This window comes from Microcaecilia unicolor, chromosome 3 (genome assembly GCF_901765095.1).
Source record: "Microcaecilia unicolor chromosome 3, aMicUni1.1, whole genome shotgun sequence".
NCBI classification, from domain to species: domain Eukaryota; kingdom Metazoa; phylum Chordata; class Amphibia; order Gymnophiona; family Siphonopidae; genus Microcaecilia; species Microcaecilia unicolor.
In genome coordinates, this window is record NC_044033.1 from 382528496 (window position 1) to 382545957 (window position 17462).

Below are 17462 nucleotides of genomic sequence, written 5' to 3' on the forward strand. Positions count from 1 at the left end.
TAGAGGCTTATTTTCAAAGCACTTAGCCTCCCAAAGTTCCATAGAAACATATAGAACTTAGCCTCCCAAAGTGCTTTGAAAATATGCCTCTTTGTGTGCAGTTGCTCGGGAAGTGGGCAATATCATCACCATTGTAGAGTGTAATAATGCAGAATGTATGAGGAAGTATGAATGTATGTGAATGCGGTAAAAGCATGAGGATGTGAATGGCTTTAAGATCTGGGCGGGGAGCAGGAAGCAGAAGGGGGAACTGAGTTAGCTTCCTCCTGTGATTCCTGCTGAAGCAAACTAGTGGTCTGGTAAGAAGGAAGAAGTTGAGTTGGAGACTAGTTTTTGAGGGGTTGGAGAATATTGCAGTTGAGGGAGGGGGAGAGTTGCAGGGGTGGGAGGGCAGGTGGGTGAGCATTGTTGTATTAAGATGTCACTGGTCACTTGTGGATACTTGGAGGGGCAGAATCGAACGGGGTGCCCAAGTTTTCCTGGGGCCGTCCTCGCAGGACACCAACCGGGCACCCTAGGGGGCACTGCACTGGACTTCACAAATTGCTCCCAGGTGCATAGCTCCCTTACCATGTGTGCTGAGCCCCCCAACCCCCCCCCCAAAAAAAAAACCCCACTCCCCACAACTGTACACCACTACCATAGCCCTAAGGGGTGAAGGGGGGCACCTACATGTGGGTACAGTGGGTTTGTGGTGGGTTTTGAAGGGCTCACATTTACTACCACAAGTGTAACAGGTAGGGGGGGATGGGCCTGGGTCCACCTGCCTGAAGTGCACTGCACCCACTAAAACTGCTCCAGGGACCTGCATACTGCTGTCATGGTGCTGGGTATGACATTTGAGGCTGGCAAAAAAATTTTTTTTAAGTTTTTTTTTTATTTAGGGTGGGAGGGGGTTAGTGGCCACTGGGGGGGGGGGGGGTAAGGGGAGGTCATCCCCGATTCCCTCCGGTGATCATCTGGTCAGTTCGGGCACCTTTTTGAGGCTTGGGCGCAAGAAAAAATTGACCAAGTAAAGTCGACCATGTGCTTGTCAGGGACGTCCTTCTTTTTTTCATTATCGGCCGAGGACGCCCATTTCTTAAGCACACCCCAGTCCCACCTTCGCTACACTACCAACACGCCCCCGTGAACTTTGGTCGTCCCCACAATGGAAAGCATTTGAGTGCGCCCAAAATCGGCTTTCAATTATGCCAATTTGGGCGACCCTGAGAGAAGGATGCCCATCTCCCGATTTGTGTTGGAAGATGGGCGCCCTTCTCATTCAAAAATAAGCCTGTTGGTGTCTCTTGAAATATCGCAGAAACATGAGAGGGAGCGGGAAGGAGGGCGATTATGATGAGCATTGATGCTGAACTTGCATGGCAGTGGTTTGAAATTGTTGACCGTAAACATTAAAGGGTTAAACTCCCCTAGAAAAGATTACCTTTTTGGGAAAGAATTAGAGAAGTGAAACACACATATGATATTTATACAAGAAACACATTTGAAAAGGTGCCATGAGAAGTTCTTGGGTATAGGCTTTACCCACATACTGTATAATTTTTGCATCTGATCTATCAGGGGTTAAAACTAAAGAGGTGGCAATCCCTTTTCATACAGATTTGGCAATACAAAAGACTAAGAGGGACACTGGGTGTAGATTTATATTTGCACAGGTGTTGGTAGGCTAGACAGTTTTGACTTTGGTCAATCTCCACACTCCAAATGTTAAACAGAAATTTTCCAAGATGTGAAACTAGCTTTGTCAGTCTTTGCCCAGGGACCTGTGATTATTGGTGGAAACTTCAACACTTGTATTAATCCTATTATAGATTCAGCTGGGCAACAATCTCTGGGAGACCCCAAAATTTCAGGGCTTGGCAATCTTTGATGGTGGACCTGGGATTACTTGGTAGTTGGAGAGTGTTGTGCTGCCCTAGGATTATGTGTAGTAACATAGTAGATGATGGCAGAAAAAGATCTGCACGGTCTATCCAGTCTGCCCAACAAGATAAACTCATACGTGCTACTTTTTGTGTATACCTGACCTTGATTTGTTTCTGCCATTTTCAGGGCACAGACCGTAGAAGTCTGCCCAGCACTAGCCTCCCCTGGGCTACTAAACACATTTTAATGCTCAGTGTGGATAAAACTAAGATTGTCTGGTTTAGTAATACTGTATCTACAGTACAACTGAGATTACTTCAGATTTATCTCATTCATTACCGGTGGCGAAGGTATCTAGGGTCCTGAGGGTGTTATTTGACTCGACTCTCTCATTTGAACCTCAAAATAAGTAATTTGACAAGAAAGGTGTTTTTTTTAATTAAGGACTTTTTGACACTAAACATTTTTCTTTAGTGGTTCAATCTTACATCTTAGCACAGTTAGACTATTGTAATTCATTATATGCTGGTCTTTCTAATAAACAACATAACAGATTGCAGCTTTTACGCCTGCTAAGGTGATCTATTGTCGTAGTAAGTTTGATAGGGTTACCCCATTTTTGGTTGCCGGTAAATGCCAGGATTATTTTTAAAGTATCCTGTCTTGGTTTTAAGTCATTACATGGTTTGATATGTCATTTTATATGACCTTTTCCATCGCTCCTCTACCCAATTAACTTTGAAATTAAAAAATAGCAATACTCTTCTATTTCCTCCAGTTCGTCATCTTGTTTCTAAGAAAAATTATGAGAGTTCTTACCCTCATAAGGCAGCTAACTAATGAAGAGCTCTTCCTATTGAGCTAAGATTGTCTTTTCATAGGAGCCTTAAGATCTTTCTATTTGTCAAATATATATATCTAAAGAAACACCCTGGGGTAAATATACCGTTTTGGTTTCAATAAATATGTTCACCATATATACAAAGGAAACCGTTACGTACCAATGTATTCTTCTCTTTTTTTTAATTTTTAAAAATGCAGTGATTCATATATCAGTGAAAAATATATAAGAATATATGAAAGTGTAGTGAAAGCATATGGCTAATGTTTATAAAGAGTGCTCAGTGAAACATGCTGCTACAGCTGGACTCTTCAAATGCAGACATGAGTAAATCAAGACATCATTGCACTCATGCCCCACCAACCTCCAGTGTGGCATATAATCACTATAGAGATGATCCTCCCTAATCATCAACTAAATAAATGTCACTTATTTTATAGCTGGAGGATAAGGAGTGTGAAATCAATCTCATCAGGATCATAGCCCTTGGTAACCGCAAGGGAGTGGGTTGGCGTACTGTCCAGATCTATGCGACTGTGTTCTGGACTATTTTCTAAGTTCTCCTGAGGACGCTCTTCGGAGCGAAACACACGTTGTTTTGGGAACAAACAGCAATAGAATGCATAGGATTAAATCGATGGAAATGAATTGAATTGAATTGTTGAAGGACAACATTTTTATCTTCACAAGAGCACTTTAATAGCACATAATACATCTGTGACGGCTGTGATCCTGATGAGATTGATTTCACACTCCTTATCCTCCAGCTACAAGATAAGTGACATTTATTTAGAGAATGGCCACTGTCAAAATAAACATTTTGCCATGGTTTCTTTCTGGTTGGTTAAATAGCACTTAACTGGCTAAGCGCTAATATTCAGCACATGATAGCCAATTATCTCTGCTGAATATTAGCGTATAGCATCTGACTACATTGGCTAGCTGTGAATAATCAGTGCTTCGCTGGTTAAGTTTAGCAGTCAAAGTGGACCGCCTAAATAGCAGTCCTATCTGTGGCTGCTATAAACTTAACTGGCCAGCCCTGAATATTGACTTGACCGGTTAAGTTTAAACCAGCCAAAAAACAACCAGATATTCAATGCCGATCACAGGAAATGGCTCGGCATTGAATATCCAGGATCAGCACCAATCGTGGGACTTAGCTGGCCTGCCTCCCCTGGGCTGAATATCGGTCAGCTTATCTTTTTCAAGGGTTACTTTAACAAAATCACTACATGGCCAAAGTTATCTATTTAAAACAGGGTTGAGGTTTGGGGTGTTTCAAGGCTGGCTGCAGAGTTATCCATTGAAGTGTCATATTCAGCTACTAAATGGGTAATTCATATGTTTAAACAGCACCGCAATAAATGGGTAATTCATCTGTTTAATGGCACTGCACATGAAATAGGTGTAAAGTTAGATGGATTTAAAAAATACTTTGTGGTGCTGCCACTGCTGCAGACCTCATAAGTGCTTTTGAATATCAGGTCCATAGTGAATACCTAGAAGATCCGACGTTAATGAGCTATGAGGACCATAGTTTGGGGCCAGTATTGTAAAATGTGAATTATTCTCCTTTTCAAAATTTTGTGTATCTAATCAGAAGCTGAATTTAAATAACAAAAACCTATTAGGCTGTTTCTCCCTCATTTTGCTGACTAGAAGGCTCAAAGAAGTGCTTCCCATAATTTAGCTACCAAAAGGGTATATCATTTTTATTTGGTGCAGAACTTCCTAACTTTGTATGGATTTGATGTAATCTGTAGGGTAGATAAATTGGAACATGAAGCTAAGTCTAGCATGGAGACATTTGAAGAAATTACTCAGAAATGGACATCAGCAAAGACAAAAGAGATTCCTCAGGACCTGTGGGAGTTGTTGAACTCACAGCAGCAGCAGTGTGCCCGGCTGATAGAAGAGAAGAACAAAGTCATCAGTGACTTGCAGCAGGTAAGCTCTTGGAGCATAGGGTTGCAGCCAGGGGTGTGCTGGTAAATTTTTAACAACGGGCTCTCTCTCCGGGCAAAGCCGGCCCTGAAATTTTTTTGGGGGAAGGGAAATACATGCCTCTCTCTCCCCTCCCTTGTGTGGGCCCGCTAGGCATACCTTTGCCGAGCCCTACCAGCCAATAAAGACTGCCACCATTCTCTGCTGCTTGTTTCTGGCTCTGAGCAGCATGATGGAACCTTTTTGCGCTTACATGAAAAGTCCCAGCCTGATGCTCATCAGGGAGCAGCAGCAGTTTTATTTACTTGGCTGGTGGGGCCAGCATCACTGCCAGCAAAGTAAAAATGAATTCAGGAGGGGGCCCAAGCCCACATTTTGGAAGTCAGTTGTTAAAGTAGCCATGGGGAGGCCTACTTTAACAACCGGCTCCCAAAATTCTTAAAAACTTAACAAACGGCTCTCGCGAGCCCGTGAGAGCCCGCTCCAGCACACCACTGGTTGCAGCTGTTGAGAGGAGCGGATATAAATGGACTGCAATTATTTAACTGTTTTTCTTTAATAATATATGATTTTAGTGCTTCATGTGATGAATTTATACATCATTGTTCTCAGGTTTCTATGCTGGTTATACTCATTTGTTAATGGAAATAGACACTGGCAGATAAATCCCTATGGTTCACCCTATCTGAACCCTATTGTCTTCATCTTTTCCCATTTCGTTGCTTGTGTCCCTGTTAATTTGTTGTTTCCACATCAACTACCATGTTATATTTGTTATATGTGTGGTCTCTAATTTCACTGTAAACTCCAGAATCTTGTAGTCGTAGTCTATGTAATATGATTATAGATATGAATAAAAATAATACAAACTCGCATCTATTTTGATGGAAATGGTCAGATTAACAGATAGAGAAAGAAGAAGACAATAGCACTACTTCCTCCTTTCAGTTTAAAAAAATGTTTTTATCTCTTGAAGCACTTTGGGAAAACAATTATGTAGAGTACTTAGGTTTGCAATGATAAGAACTGAGAACCGTCTGAGAACTTATACGTAAATATTGGGAAATACAGGGATATTTTTAAATCTATCATCTTCTCTTCGCTGTAATTGCTTAATAGTCTAATTGTGCATTACTTATATTTCTCCAAGGACAAACAGTATGTCATAATCTCATCTGATGTAGTCTTCACACAGGAAACACTCTCCGGCTTCTTTACTGAAAGCTTTTGAGAGTGTTTGACCATGTATGTGCATGACTTAGCCAGTTGCCATTTTTCCGTGGAGCATAATGGATGCACTATTCTGGTGCCCTCCCTCAACTCATGTCAAAATTGGTTTTCTTCGAGGACAAGCAGGTGATGCCGATCCGTGTCGCCCGGTCTGGCTTTTGCCATAGTAAAAACTAGCTTTGTGGAGCACGAGCTGTGCTCCACTGCTCATGTGCAAGTGCCTTTCTGCCCGTCGTGTGAATGTGGACTCCTCAGTTCTCTTTTTTCCACATGAGGAGAAGCTGCATCTTTTTGTATTCTCTTTACTTGAGAGCTGTTAGTGCCTTTCGGTATTTTTTTCTGCTTCTCTTGTGGCTCTTTTTCTTGGGCCTTACAAACCCGTCCTTTATGTTTTCTTAGTTTTATTTTGCCGGATTTAAGATTTCTTTAAGTTTTCTTTAATTTCCGTCATCTTTGTGACATTTTTAGGCTCTGACTTTGGTTGGGTCTTTCCCTTTCTTTTTCTCTGTGCCTTGCCCCTTTTTCAGGCACCATTGACAAAGTTTTTCCGTCCATGTCCACAATGATTCCCAGTGGTGTACCCAGTGCAATCGGACTATCTCAGGAAAGGACACCCATTCTTGGTGCTGCAGTGTCTTGGGCCCAACCAAAGCCCTGCAGGTTCCTGAGAGGCTGAATGAGAGGGGATTTTTTGAGCCAAGTTCGGTTCCTCGACGTCGGCATCAACGTCGAGCATCACACCAGTATTGGGAGTGTCAGTAAACATGGCTCCTTCTAAAAGTGAGGTTTCGAGTGGGACTGCACCTATCTCTAGGCCTCCTGCTGTGCAGGCCCCTTGGGACTGTCCATCCTCGGACCTGACCCTCAGGCGGCACCGAGGAACCTTGGTGACATGTGGCTTACATTTGAAAATACTGTGAGGCAGAATAATAGAATTCAGTTATATCAGGGGAGCAAGTATATGGCTATGTATGAAACATTTAACAATGTTGAGATTAGCATATATACCCAACTGGGCAGTTAAAAGTCTGTCCTTTAATGATGTTGCATGTTCAGAAATCATAGCCATAAGTATAGACAGTTATTCAAAGATTATCACATGCACACACCAGAACTCACTTTAAAACAGGCTTGCACACAGAAACCTGCCTGCCTATAGATGCTATGTGAATAGATGGCCTTGGAGGGTGTTGCCAACCCCCACCCTGCATCTCTGTGCTTAACGAACCTTATCTCCTCAGCCAGAAAGGAGCATTGTATTATGTGTGTGTGTAGAGCAGAACGCGTCATAATACTGAAATGATACTGGCTAGGGAAACGAAACTTAGCGTTCTGCTCTACACACACACATAATACAATGCTCCTTTCTGGCTGAGGAGATAAGGTTCGTTAAGCACAGAGATGCAGGGTGGGGGTTGGCAACACCCTCCAAGGCCATCTATTCACATAGCATCTATAGGCAGGCAGGTTTCTGTGTGCAAGCCTTGCTGACTCAAATTACAAGCTGTTGATCTAAAGCATCTGCATTCTGTCTCCCTCGGATAGGCATTAAGGCAGCAGGAGCTGGTTAAGGCACAATACAAGAGAACTTAAATGCCCAATACATTCAAGTATGGAGTATGCCCCATAAGGGCAGAAACAGAGGTAGTAGAAACAGAGGTAGTAAAAGTCCATCAGTAGTATGCACAGAGCTTGAGGTGGGCTCCTTGGTCTAGTAGTATCCAGTGTTCAGTGGTCCACTCCTACAATTCCCCCCTTTTGATACTTGAACATCCATTCTGGTGGAGAGTATCATCTCCATAAGCCCTGGAAGGGAAAAGAGAGACAAGAGAAGTTAGCAGGGAGAGGCAAGGAGAGATCCCTAGGCCCTTGCGCAGCCGCTGGTTACTTCGCCGGGGTTGAGACGGAGGGTCCCTAGTGGAGTCCCCCCCCCCCTTTGTAGCCGGACTTGTGCTGTCACAAAGGCGTTGGCCCGTTGATAGCCTCGGGGGAACAGAGTTCTGCTTCATCCACATCTGATTGTGGTATGGGGGAATACATCTGGAGGGCCATAAGTTGGGCGGCTGCCCAGCGGTCGGCGATGCTTTCCATGGTGGAGCGGAGACACCTGAAGACAAGGGGGAAAGACAAGGGTATTAGTAAGCAGGACAACAAGAACAGGCCACCCATGACAAGGATACTCTTGAGACTGCCAGAGGTCGGTAGCCAGTCGGTTAAAGAGGATGTCCAATCCCAGGCGCTGTTCCAGGTTTGGACAGGGACGTGAGCCAACTTTACCATCCGGTCAGTGATCTCCCTGATGACGTGACTCTGGTCATCAATCTGCAGGCAGCAGTTGCTGAGATTAAATTTGCCGCACACCCCGCCCTCCTGGGCTAAGAGGTAGTCAAGAGCCAGGCGGTTCTGGTATACTGCGGTAATCAATTTGGTATTTTGTCGCGCCAGGACGTTAAGTGCAAGGGCCGAGTCGTTAGTAAGTATTTCGAGCACCGCCTGCAGACGGATAATGCGATTCAGCATATAGATAGGGGTACGGTACCCATACGTGCCATCTTCAGCCCACGTGGCCGGCCCATAGTAATGAATGATACGTTCTGGTGGCCACTCGTTGTCCTTCCAGTCTCCTATCTGGACCTTGGGCTTGCTGTCCCGAGGGGACCGTTTACGCCTGCCTATGTTTCCAGGCCCCTGTTCCATATAGAGAGGTATACCTAACGTCTCGCCTACGCGCAGGGGCAGGAGGAAGAAACTAGGTCGGACGGTGCCCAAGAGACAGGTGCCATACCAGCGGGCCGGGAGCTGTTCATAGGCCCTGCGACCGCAGATATAGTAGTAGCCCTCCGGGGCTATCCACTTAAGGGAGGCGTTTCCTCCGTATGTCCATGTTGTGTTCAAGGTGGGTTCAGTCCAGATGGGCTTCGGGGCGGGCAGGTTGTCCGTCTGCCACCAGGTATTTTGGCTTCCATTAAACTGAAGGACCCCCGTGCAAGCGGAATCTCCCACTGGTACAGAGAAACGCTTCAATGGCGCTCGGCTAGCGCAGAGGGCGCCTACGATATTGGTTCTCAGGGCCCATTCGTAGGGCCTCGGACGCCGGGGAAAGGTAATGTTGGTAGTATTGAGGGCGTCCCACATGTGCTGGTGAATCTCCTTCGCCTCCCAGGGCCATTGCTCACCCATATCGGTGCCTCCGCAGACGAAACAATTGGCGATTCCTAGGGAGAGGGCAATGTTTTCGGCCAGGTTGAGGAACATGTTCCGAGCTTCGGGAGAAATGGGGAACTTAGTCGCTGCCTCTTCAGCGCGAGCAATTTCGTCGAATACATCCTGGTACCCGACAACCGTGGTCTGGTAGTGTGTGGGTGCCTTCTCCTCAAGGCTCTGGCTGATGGTGATGAAGGTTATAGGGTCCGTTCCGGTCCCGTCAATGCCAAAACCCCAAGTTTGTCTCCAGGGGGTCCCAGGTCCCCTCAGCGGCCATTCAAGGAGCACGGTGTTGCCAGAGCCCCTGCGAATTTCACCTAGACCGGGACATCCGGGGTATCCACCTCCTGTGTAGGCACACACTCGTTCCCATCCCGAGGTCCGGGTGTCTGGTAACCAAGACCAAGGGGATCCATATCTTCCATCTAAGGTAAGGGGGCAAACATACTTGTGATCATTCGCGTAGGCCTTGCGCCAAGCTAGACTTCCGCACTTGTGGGACCAGGGGTGCCTGTCTATAGCAACACAAACGTCAAAGATAAGGGTAGCCACAGTTTGAGTACCACCTGCAATAATGCGGGTGGAATTTACGTAATACAGGACGCCATCTCCCTGGACTCCCATAGATCCGACATACTGAGGGAGCCCCACACTGAGGGTGACGTTGTAGTATCTTGGTTTGACCGGGCTATGGCAGATAGTGAGGTTGTTCTGGAGGCACCTGTGAAACTGTTGGAGTCCAGTCGGGGTCGTAATGGCACAAACCGGAAGGGACCGGCAACCGCCTTCCGGAGGCTGTGATTGATGAATGAGGATGGTGACCAGGTGATACCCCCCCTCCATGCGGTGACGTACTGAGCGCAAGCACTCAGTACAGTTCTGGCTCAGGGTGGTGTGATGGCTCGGGACTGAGCAAAGGAGGAGGAGTAGGTTCAGCATCATATATACGGTGGGAGGTATCCGAGCCTTTGCAGTAAGAAGATAATGAGGCTCAGGATGAAGGCTGCAATAAACACAGAGCCAAAGACACAGTGGGTCCAAAAGCTGAGCTCCTGTTGCTGGGCAGGCATGGACCCGGTTCACTTCCTCGTCAGGGTCAGCCGTAGTGGAGCGTCAGGATGTTGGCGGGCAGTCCAAACTTTGGGTGTGCCGCCGGTAGGTGCAGCGGGTTTCAGCCTGGTCCAATGTATCCACACGGGACTTCCTGCAATTTTAACAGCGGTTGGGGTAGTTAGGAGAACAAGGGAGGGCCCTTTCCACTTGGGCTTTAGACAGTCAGATTCATCCCATTCCTTTACCCAGACTTCATCCCCCACCCTAAACTGGTGTGTAGGACTAGTAAGGACCAGGGGACCTACACTCTCAGTGTACTGTTGGATGTCCTGCACTACCTCACGCAGGGCCTTCATCTGTTTCACTAAGGAGTTCTCGCCCTGTATCTGCAAGGAGTCGGGAAAGGAGGGTAGTGGTGGTGGCCTGGCGTACATCATCTCGTAAGGAGTAAGGCCCGGCACCTAAGATGCAGCAAGACCAGTGGGAGCAGGTCGGGCCATTTGGCTTTGGCCTCTTGGCATAGCTTGGCTAGCTGGTTCTTCAGGGATCGGTTAGCTCTCTCCACTATTCCACTGCTCTGGGGTCTCCAAGCACAAGTTGCGCATTGGCTGGAAGCATTTTTGGTCCACAGGGACAGTTTGTTGATGTAGTAGGTCTTCTCGAGTAGGCGCCCCAGGGCGTCCCTGCCCAGGTGGGTGCGGTCGTGAGCCTCCTTGGCCACCGTCCAGGCCAAGGCTTCGGGTATCCATATGCGCCCATCCTGTAGTACCCACCAGCCATTGCGTGACTCCAGGCCCTCTTGCCGGGCCCACTCAGTCTCTTGTGGGGCATAGATGGGGGTCTCCGTGGGGAGGTGAACGACGAGTACGGGGTCAGGGGAATGAGAGAGGTAAGGGAGTTGACTTGCCCTTTTTGCGGCATCATCCGCCCGTTGGTTTCCCCGGGCAATAGGGTCCATCCGGCCGGTGTGGGCCCTGCAATGCATCACAGCTACTTTCTTTGGCTTCCACACTGACTCGAGTAGTTGACAGATCTCAGTGGCGTTTGCGAGTCCCTTCCCTTCAGCGGTTAGATATCCTCTCTCTTTGTACAAGGCCCCGTGCACCTGGAGGGTGAGGAAGGCGTATTTGGAATCTGTGTAGATGTTAACAACCTTTTCTTCAGCCCACAGGAGGGCTCTGGTGAGGGCAATCAGTTCCGCCTTCTGGGCTGACGTTCCGGGCGGCAGAGCCATAGCCTCGATCACATGGTCCTCAGACACGACAGCATAGCCAGCTCTTCGAATTCCCTCTATCACCTGGCTGCTTCCATCGGTGAAAAGGGTGATGCCCCCTTGCCAGGGTTGGTCCTTGAGGTCAGGTCTGCTAGAATGCACAGTGGCCATTACCTCCTCACAGTCGTGGAGTGGTGGTTCAGGGGCCGGAAGGAGGGTGGCGGGATTAAGGTTGGTTGTATCCAGGATCCGCACCTCCGGATTTTCGCACAGGAGGGCTTGGTATTTAACCAATCGGGAGTTGGTCATCCATCTGGGTCCGTGGCTCTCGAGTAGGCCGCGGATGGTGTGGGGTGTAGTCACAAAAAGTGTTTGGCCAAACGTGAGTTTATTGGCCTCGTGTATCAGCAGACAGGCCGCCGCAATGCTTCGGAGACAGCCCGGCCATCCTCGTGCCACGTTGTCCATGCCCTTGGAGAGGTATGCTACAGGGCGTTGCCAGGTGCCGACCAGTTGGGTGAGGACTCCAAGTGCCAATCCCTTCTTTTCGTCGATGAACAAGTGGAACGGCTTAGTCACGTCTGGCAGTCCGAGCGCTGGTGGGGCCACAAGGGCCTCCTTGAGGTCCTGAAGGGCTTTCAGTTCGTGTTTCTCCCACTGGAGATTTTGGCCCTCGAGTTCGGGTCCTTTCAGTTTGGCGTACAAGTCTTGGGTCAGGACAGCGAAGTTGATGACCCAGATCCGGCAGTATCCAGCGGCTCCGAGGAGTGCCCGCAATTCCTTCTTATTCGCAGGGGTGGGTTGGTTGCGAATGGCTTGGGTTCGGGGGGTACCGAGCCTTCGGGTTCCTTCTCGGAGGCGAAACCCCAGATACTCGACTTCGATCTCGCATATCTGGGCCTTTTTGCGACTGGCCCGGTACCCCTGGGCTTCCAGGGTTTTCAAGAGGTAAAGGGTAGCTTCTGCACAGTCCGTGTACGTTTCACGGGCCACCAACAGGTCATCCACGTATTGGACGACCGGCCCGTACTCGTCCTGGTACGTTTTCAGGTCCTGAGCAAGTTGGTTCCCAAAGAGGGTAGGCGAGTTCTTGAACCCCTGGGGAAGCCGGGTCCATGTGAATTGCTGCTTATTCCCAGTCTGTAAGTCTTCCCACGTGAAGGCAAACAACTTCTGGCTGTCGGCAGCAAGAGGAATGGAGAAGAAGGCGTCCTTCAAATCAATGACACTATACCACTTGGTCTGGGATGGCACTTGGGCTAGGATGGAGTAGGGATTCGGTACGAGGGCAACTATGTCGGCCACCTGGTTGTTGACCTTCCTCAGGTCTTGGACGGGCCTGTACTCTGATGTTCCTGGCTTCTTCACGGGCAGTAATGGGGTGTTCCAAGCAGATCTGACCGGTTTAAGGACCCCTTGTTGAAGGAGTTTCTGTAGGTGTGTTTGCATACTATGCCGGGCTGCATAAGGGATGTGATATTGTCCTTGGTTGACAACTTGAGCATTTGGTTTGAGCTCAATCCAGATGGGGATGGCGTTAGCGGCCAGCCCACCGGGGTTCACTTCTGCCCATACGTCGGGTACCCCCGCCATTAGGTCTCTCCTCTGCCGTGCGAAAGGGGTGTCCTGGCAGTAACGACAGTCGTCAGGGCCTGCAATCAGGGGGGCGTGTAGTCTCCATTCTTCCCGCACCGGGCAGATGAGCGTCACCGGTTGGTCTTCAAAATGAGCTTCCACTTCACCCGTGGGTTTAAACTTCAAGGTGGCTTGGAGTTTGCACAGTAGGTCGCGGCCAATCAGGGGGACTGGACATTCGGGGATATGGATGAACTGGTGAGACACCATCGTCCCTCTGATCTGGACTTGGTGTTCCTTGAGGAGGGGAGCCGTGAGTGACTTCCCAGAGGCACCCACAATCGGTATGGTTTCTTTCGTGGCCGGGGCGATGGCAGTGGTGATAACAGATCGCTGGGCCCCAGTGTCTAGGAGGGCCTTCATCAATTGCGTCCCCACTCGGATTTCCACCAGAGGGTCAGTGGGGACTCTGCCCTCCCGGTCCCTTCATGCCGTGCGGTCCCGGGTCGCGTCAAGGGCCATCTGCCATTCTTGGTTTTCGGTACGCCCCCGGCCTCGGCCCCGTCCTCGTCGTCCTTGTCTGGGGCCTCGTGGGCGATCATCGTCCTCCTCCTTTCTCTTCTGGTCTCGTGGCTTCTCCGGGCAGTCCTCCCACCAGTGCCCTTCTTCTCGGCAATTGGCGCACTGATCGCGTCCTATGGGGGACCGTGCTCCCCGGCCCCTTCGGCCTCTGCCCTTGCCACGCGGTCTAGACCCCAGGCGTTCTTCCAGCACCGTGGCCAGCACATCCGCATTCTCGCGCATCCGTCTGGTTGACTCCTTCCGGGCTTCGGTCTTCTCTTCCTGATCGCGGTATCCGAATACACGATCAGCTATAGCTTTCAGTTGGCTGATACTCATTCCTTCAAATCCTTCAGTTCTCTGGAGTTTTCTTCTTATGTCTGGTGCTGACTGACTAACAAAACTCATGACCACTGTAGGGACGTTTTTGGGATCTTCGGGATTTATCGGGCTATGTCTCCTAAATGCGTCCATAAGGCGTTCGAGGAAATCCCCTGGGCTTTCATTCTTCTGCTGGACTACATTGTGGATTTTACCCATATTGGTAATCTTCTGTTTCCCCTTTCTTAGGGCCGCCAGGTATGCCTGCTGATACCGGCGGATGACGGTTTGGCCCTCATCGGTCCGGTAGTCCCACGCAGGGACCGCGGTGGGCACTTCCGTGTCTAAGAGGTTCTGCAAGTTGGCATGGCCCGGGTTGGCATCCCGAACGGCTTGTTCCATATTCTGTTGTAGGAGACGACGTTCTTCAGTGGTTAGAATGTGGGCGCTCAATTGCCTGAGGTCACCCCATGTGGGATTATAACTGTATATGATGCCTTCCACCAGCTCTATCAGCTGTTCGGGTTTCTGGTCATACAAAGGCCCATGCAGTTTCCAGTTATATAGGTCGGCACTGGAGAAGGGAACGTGGCTGTAGACGGTCGACTGGATGGGCTGGGCTCCTGCCGCCGGGTTAGGGGTATAGGTCGTAGACTGCCGGACCGGATATAGGTCGGTCACTTCCGCTCTCCGGCTAGAAGGGAGGGTGCTTATCGGACTCGATTGGGGGAATCGAGTAATTTTCTTTACTACCCTTTGGCTCTTCCTGGAGGTTGCAGGACCTGCACCTGTTGACTCGGGTGTGTTTGGCCGGGAAGTGTCTTCAGCGTCCGACCCGGACTCGGAGGCCTCGGCGTTATCCTGGCCCTCTGGCAAGTCCGCGAGGTCGGGATATATGGGGGTGTAGGGAGGGGGCGCAGCATCGTCTTCGTAGGCCTCCGTCGTAGCAAGTATTGGGGCCTTCGGAGGTATCTTTTCGGGCGAGCCCTGAACTTTCCCTCGGGTTCCCTTCAGGGATTTCGTTCTGGGAAGTGTACTGGTAGTACGGGGCGTGGCCTTGGCCTTAGTGCTGGTAGTGCGGGGCGTGGTCTCTGGGGCTTCAATGCTGGGGGCGGTCGGCCTTATGGGGGCGGTCCCTGCGGCCTTCAGGACGGCAACGGTTGCCGGGGTTTGGAGAGTGAAGGCATGGGTCTGCAGGGCTTTCAGGGCTTTAAGTTTAGTTTTCCGGCCCTTTCTCTGGTTCACCACCATAAGGGCAGCTTTTTCTACCTTACGTTGGGCCCAGTCCGGCGGGTTCCGGACTACATCCAACCACGCTTCTATATAACGGAATGTCCTCGGGACAGCCTGGGTTCCCCTCAACTATAACAATATTCATGACCGCCGCCACCTTTTCATACTCAAATGACCCTTCCGGGGGCCATTCAGCAATCCCTAGCCCAGGCCACATAAATTGACATCGCTGTATCATCCCGGCCCTACTACATTTATCTTGGTCGAACACTTCGCTAAAGTGTTCCGTCATTAAGTCTAACGGTGTGGATCCACCCCCGCCCATCCTAACCTGAGTGCCAAAGGATAGGAGACAGACAAAGGGGGAAAAGGATGGTGGAGGAGTAAGGGGTCTCGTTCCACCGGACACAAAAGGGTCAACACTCGGCCTGACCGGGACGTGGTCGCCCAGCCCGGAAATGCAAGCCCACACACACAACTTTCATACGCCACAAGAAACCCTCCCGTTCGGTTTCTTCGCCCAAAAGCCTAGTGAGGTTTCGGGACCTAGTCCGTATTAGTCACTGGCTAAGAGGGTGATCAAGCCTCTTCTTCGGCCCCTTACTGGGCCGGTCACTACGCTGAGTATACTCGCCTGTCCGTCGTCGTTGCAGGCCGCGCCGTCGTACGCGTCTCTCCGGAGAGAAAAAAAGAAGAAAAGAAAAAAAAAAAGAAAAAAGAAAGATGCCTTGCCGGAACCACACAGCCCCACTTCCAGTCGGCTGGAATCGATCGGCCCTCCGCCGGGAGATGGACGCTGAAGTCAGCGGTGGCCACTCACCACCTTCTCGGGAGGGGGGTCGGGGACCCAATCCGGCTGCAGTGGGGAGGGGAAAGAATATAATCCGATTTCCCTTTTGTACTCCTGGCTGGGCTCGCCACTGAAACAGGCTCGTAAATCAGGAGACGAAAGGCAAATTGGTTCCAAGACAATGCAACTTTTATTGCTAGCAATGAACAGCACTGAGTTCTCTCTCAGGATACTGTCCGACAGAAATCATCCGACACTTACATTTATACTTCCCTGCTGGGCCTGCGCATTAGGCCCCCTATACATCACAGTTGACATGCGCAGTACACATTTGTAGTTCTCACATTACACATTTGTAGTTCACAGTACATACACACGTCATAATACTGAAATGATACTGGCTAGGGAAACGAAACTTAGCGTTCTGCTCTACACACACACATAATACAATGCTCCTTTCTGGCTGAGGAGATAAGGTTCGTTAAGCACAGAGATGCAGGGTGGGGGTTGGCAACACCCTCCAAGGCCATCTATTCACATAGCATCTATAGGCAGGCAGGTTTCTGTGTGCAAGCCTTGCTGACTCAAATTACAAGCTGTTGATCTAAAGCATCTGCATTCTGTCTCCCTCGGATAGGCATTAAGGCAGCAGGAGCTGGTTAAGGCACAATACAAGAGAACTTAAATGCCCAATACATTCAAGTATGGAGTATGCCCCATAAGGGCAGAAACAGAGGTAGTAGAAACAGAGGTAGTAAAAGTCCATCAGTAGTATGCACAGAGCTTGAGGTGGGCTCCTTGGTCTAGTAGTATCCAGTGTTCAGTGGTCCACTCCTACAATTCCCCCCTTTTGATACTTGAACATCCATTCTGGTGGAGAGTATCATCTCCATAAGCCCTGGAAGGGAAAAGAGAGACAAGAGAAGTTAGCAGGGAGAGGCAAGGAGAGATCCCTAGGCCCTTGCGCAGCCGCTGGTTACTTCGCCGGGGTTGAGACGGAGGGTCCCTAGTGGAGTCCCCCCCCCCCTTTGTAGCCGGACTTGTGCTGTCACAAAGGCGTTGGCCCGTTGATAGCCTCGGGGGAACAGAGTTCTGCTTCATCCACATCTGATTGTGGTATGGGGGAATACATCTGGAGGGCCATAAGTTGGGCGGCTGCCCAGCGGTCGGCGATGCTTTCCATGGTGGAGCGGAGACACCTGAAGACAAGGGGGAAAGACAAGGGTATTAGTAAGCAGGACAACAAGAACAGGCCACCCATGACAAGGATACTCTTGAGACTGCCAGAGGTCGGTAGCCAGTCGGTTAAAGAGGATGTCCAATCCCAGGCGCTGTTCCAGGTTTGGACAGGGACGTGAGCCAACTTTACCATCCGGTCAGTGATCTCCCTGATGACGTGACTCTGGTCATCAATCTGCAGGCAGCAGTTGCTGAGATTAAATTTGCCGCACACCCCGCCCTCCTGGGCTAAGAGGTAGTCAAGAGCCAGGCGGTTCTGGTATACTGCGGTAATCAATTTGGTATTTTGTCGCGCCAGGACGTTAAGTGCAAGGGCCGAGTCGTTAGTAAGTATTTCGAGCACCGCCTGCAGACGGATAATGCGATTCAGCATATAGATAGGGGTA

At 49.7% G+C, this 17462-nt stretch overlaps 1 protein-coding gene across 2 annotated transcripts in view; it reads left to right on the plus strand.

Moving 5' to 3' along the window:
- DRC1 (dynein regulatory complex subunit 1) overlaps nt 1-17462 on the plus strand; it is a 232807-nt gene that overhangs the window by 51953 nt on the left and 163392 nt on the right. For both annotated transcript variants that reach the window (XM_030198650.1, XM_030198651.1), the window contains exon 4: nt 4477-4660. In XM_030198650.1, coding sequence (XP_030054510.1) covers nt 4477-4660 — 184 coding nt within the window. The remainder of the gene's footprint in view (nt 1-4476; nt 4661-17462) is intronic.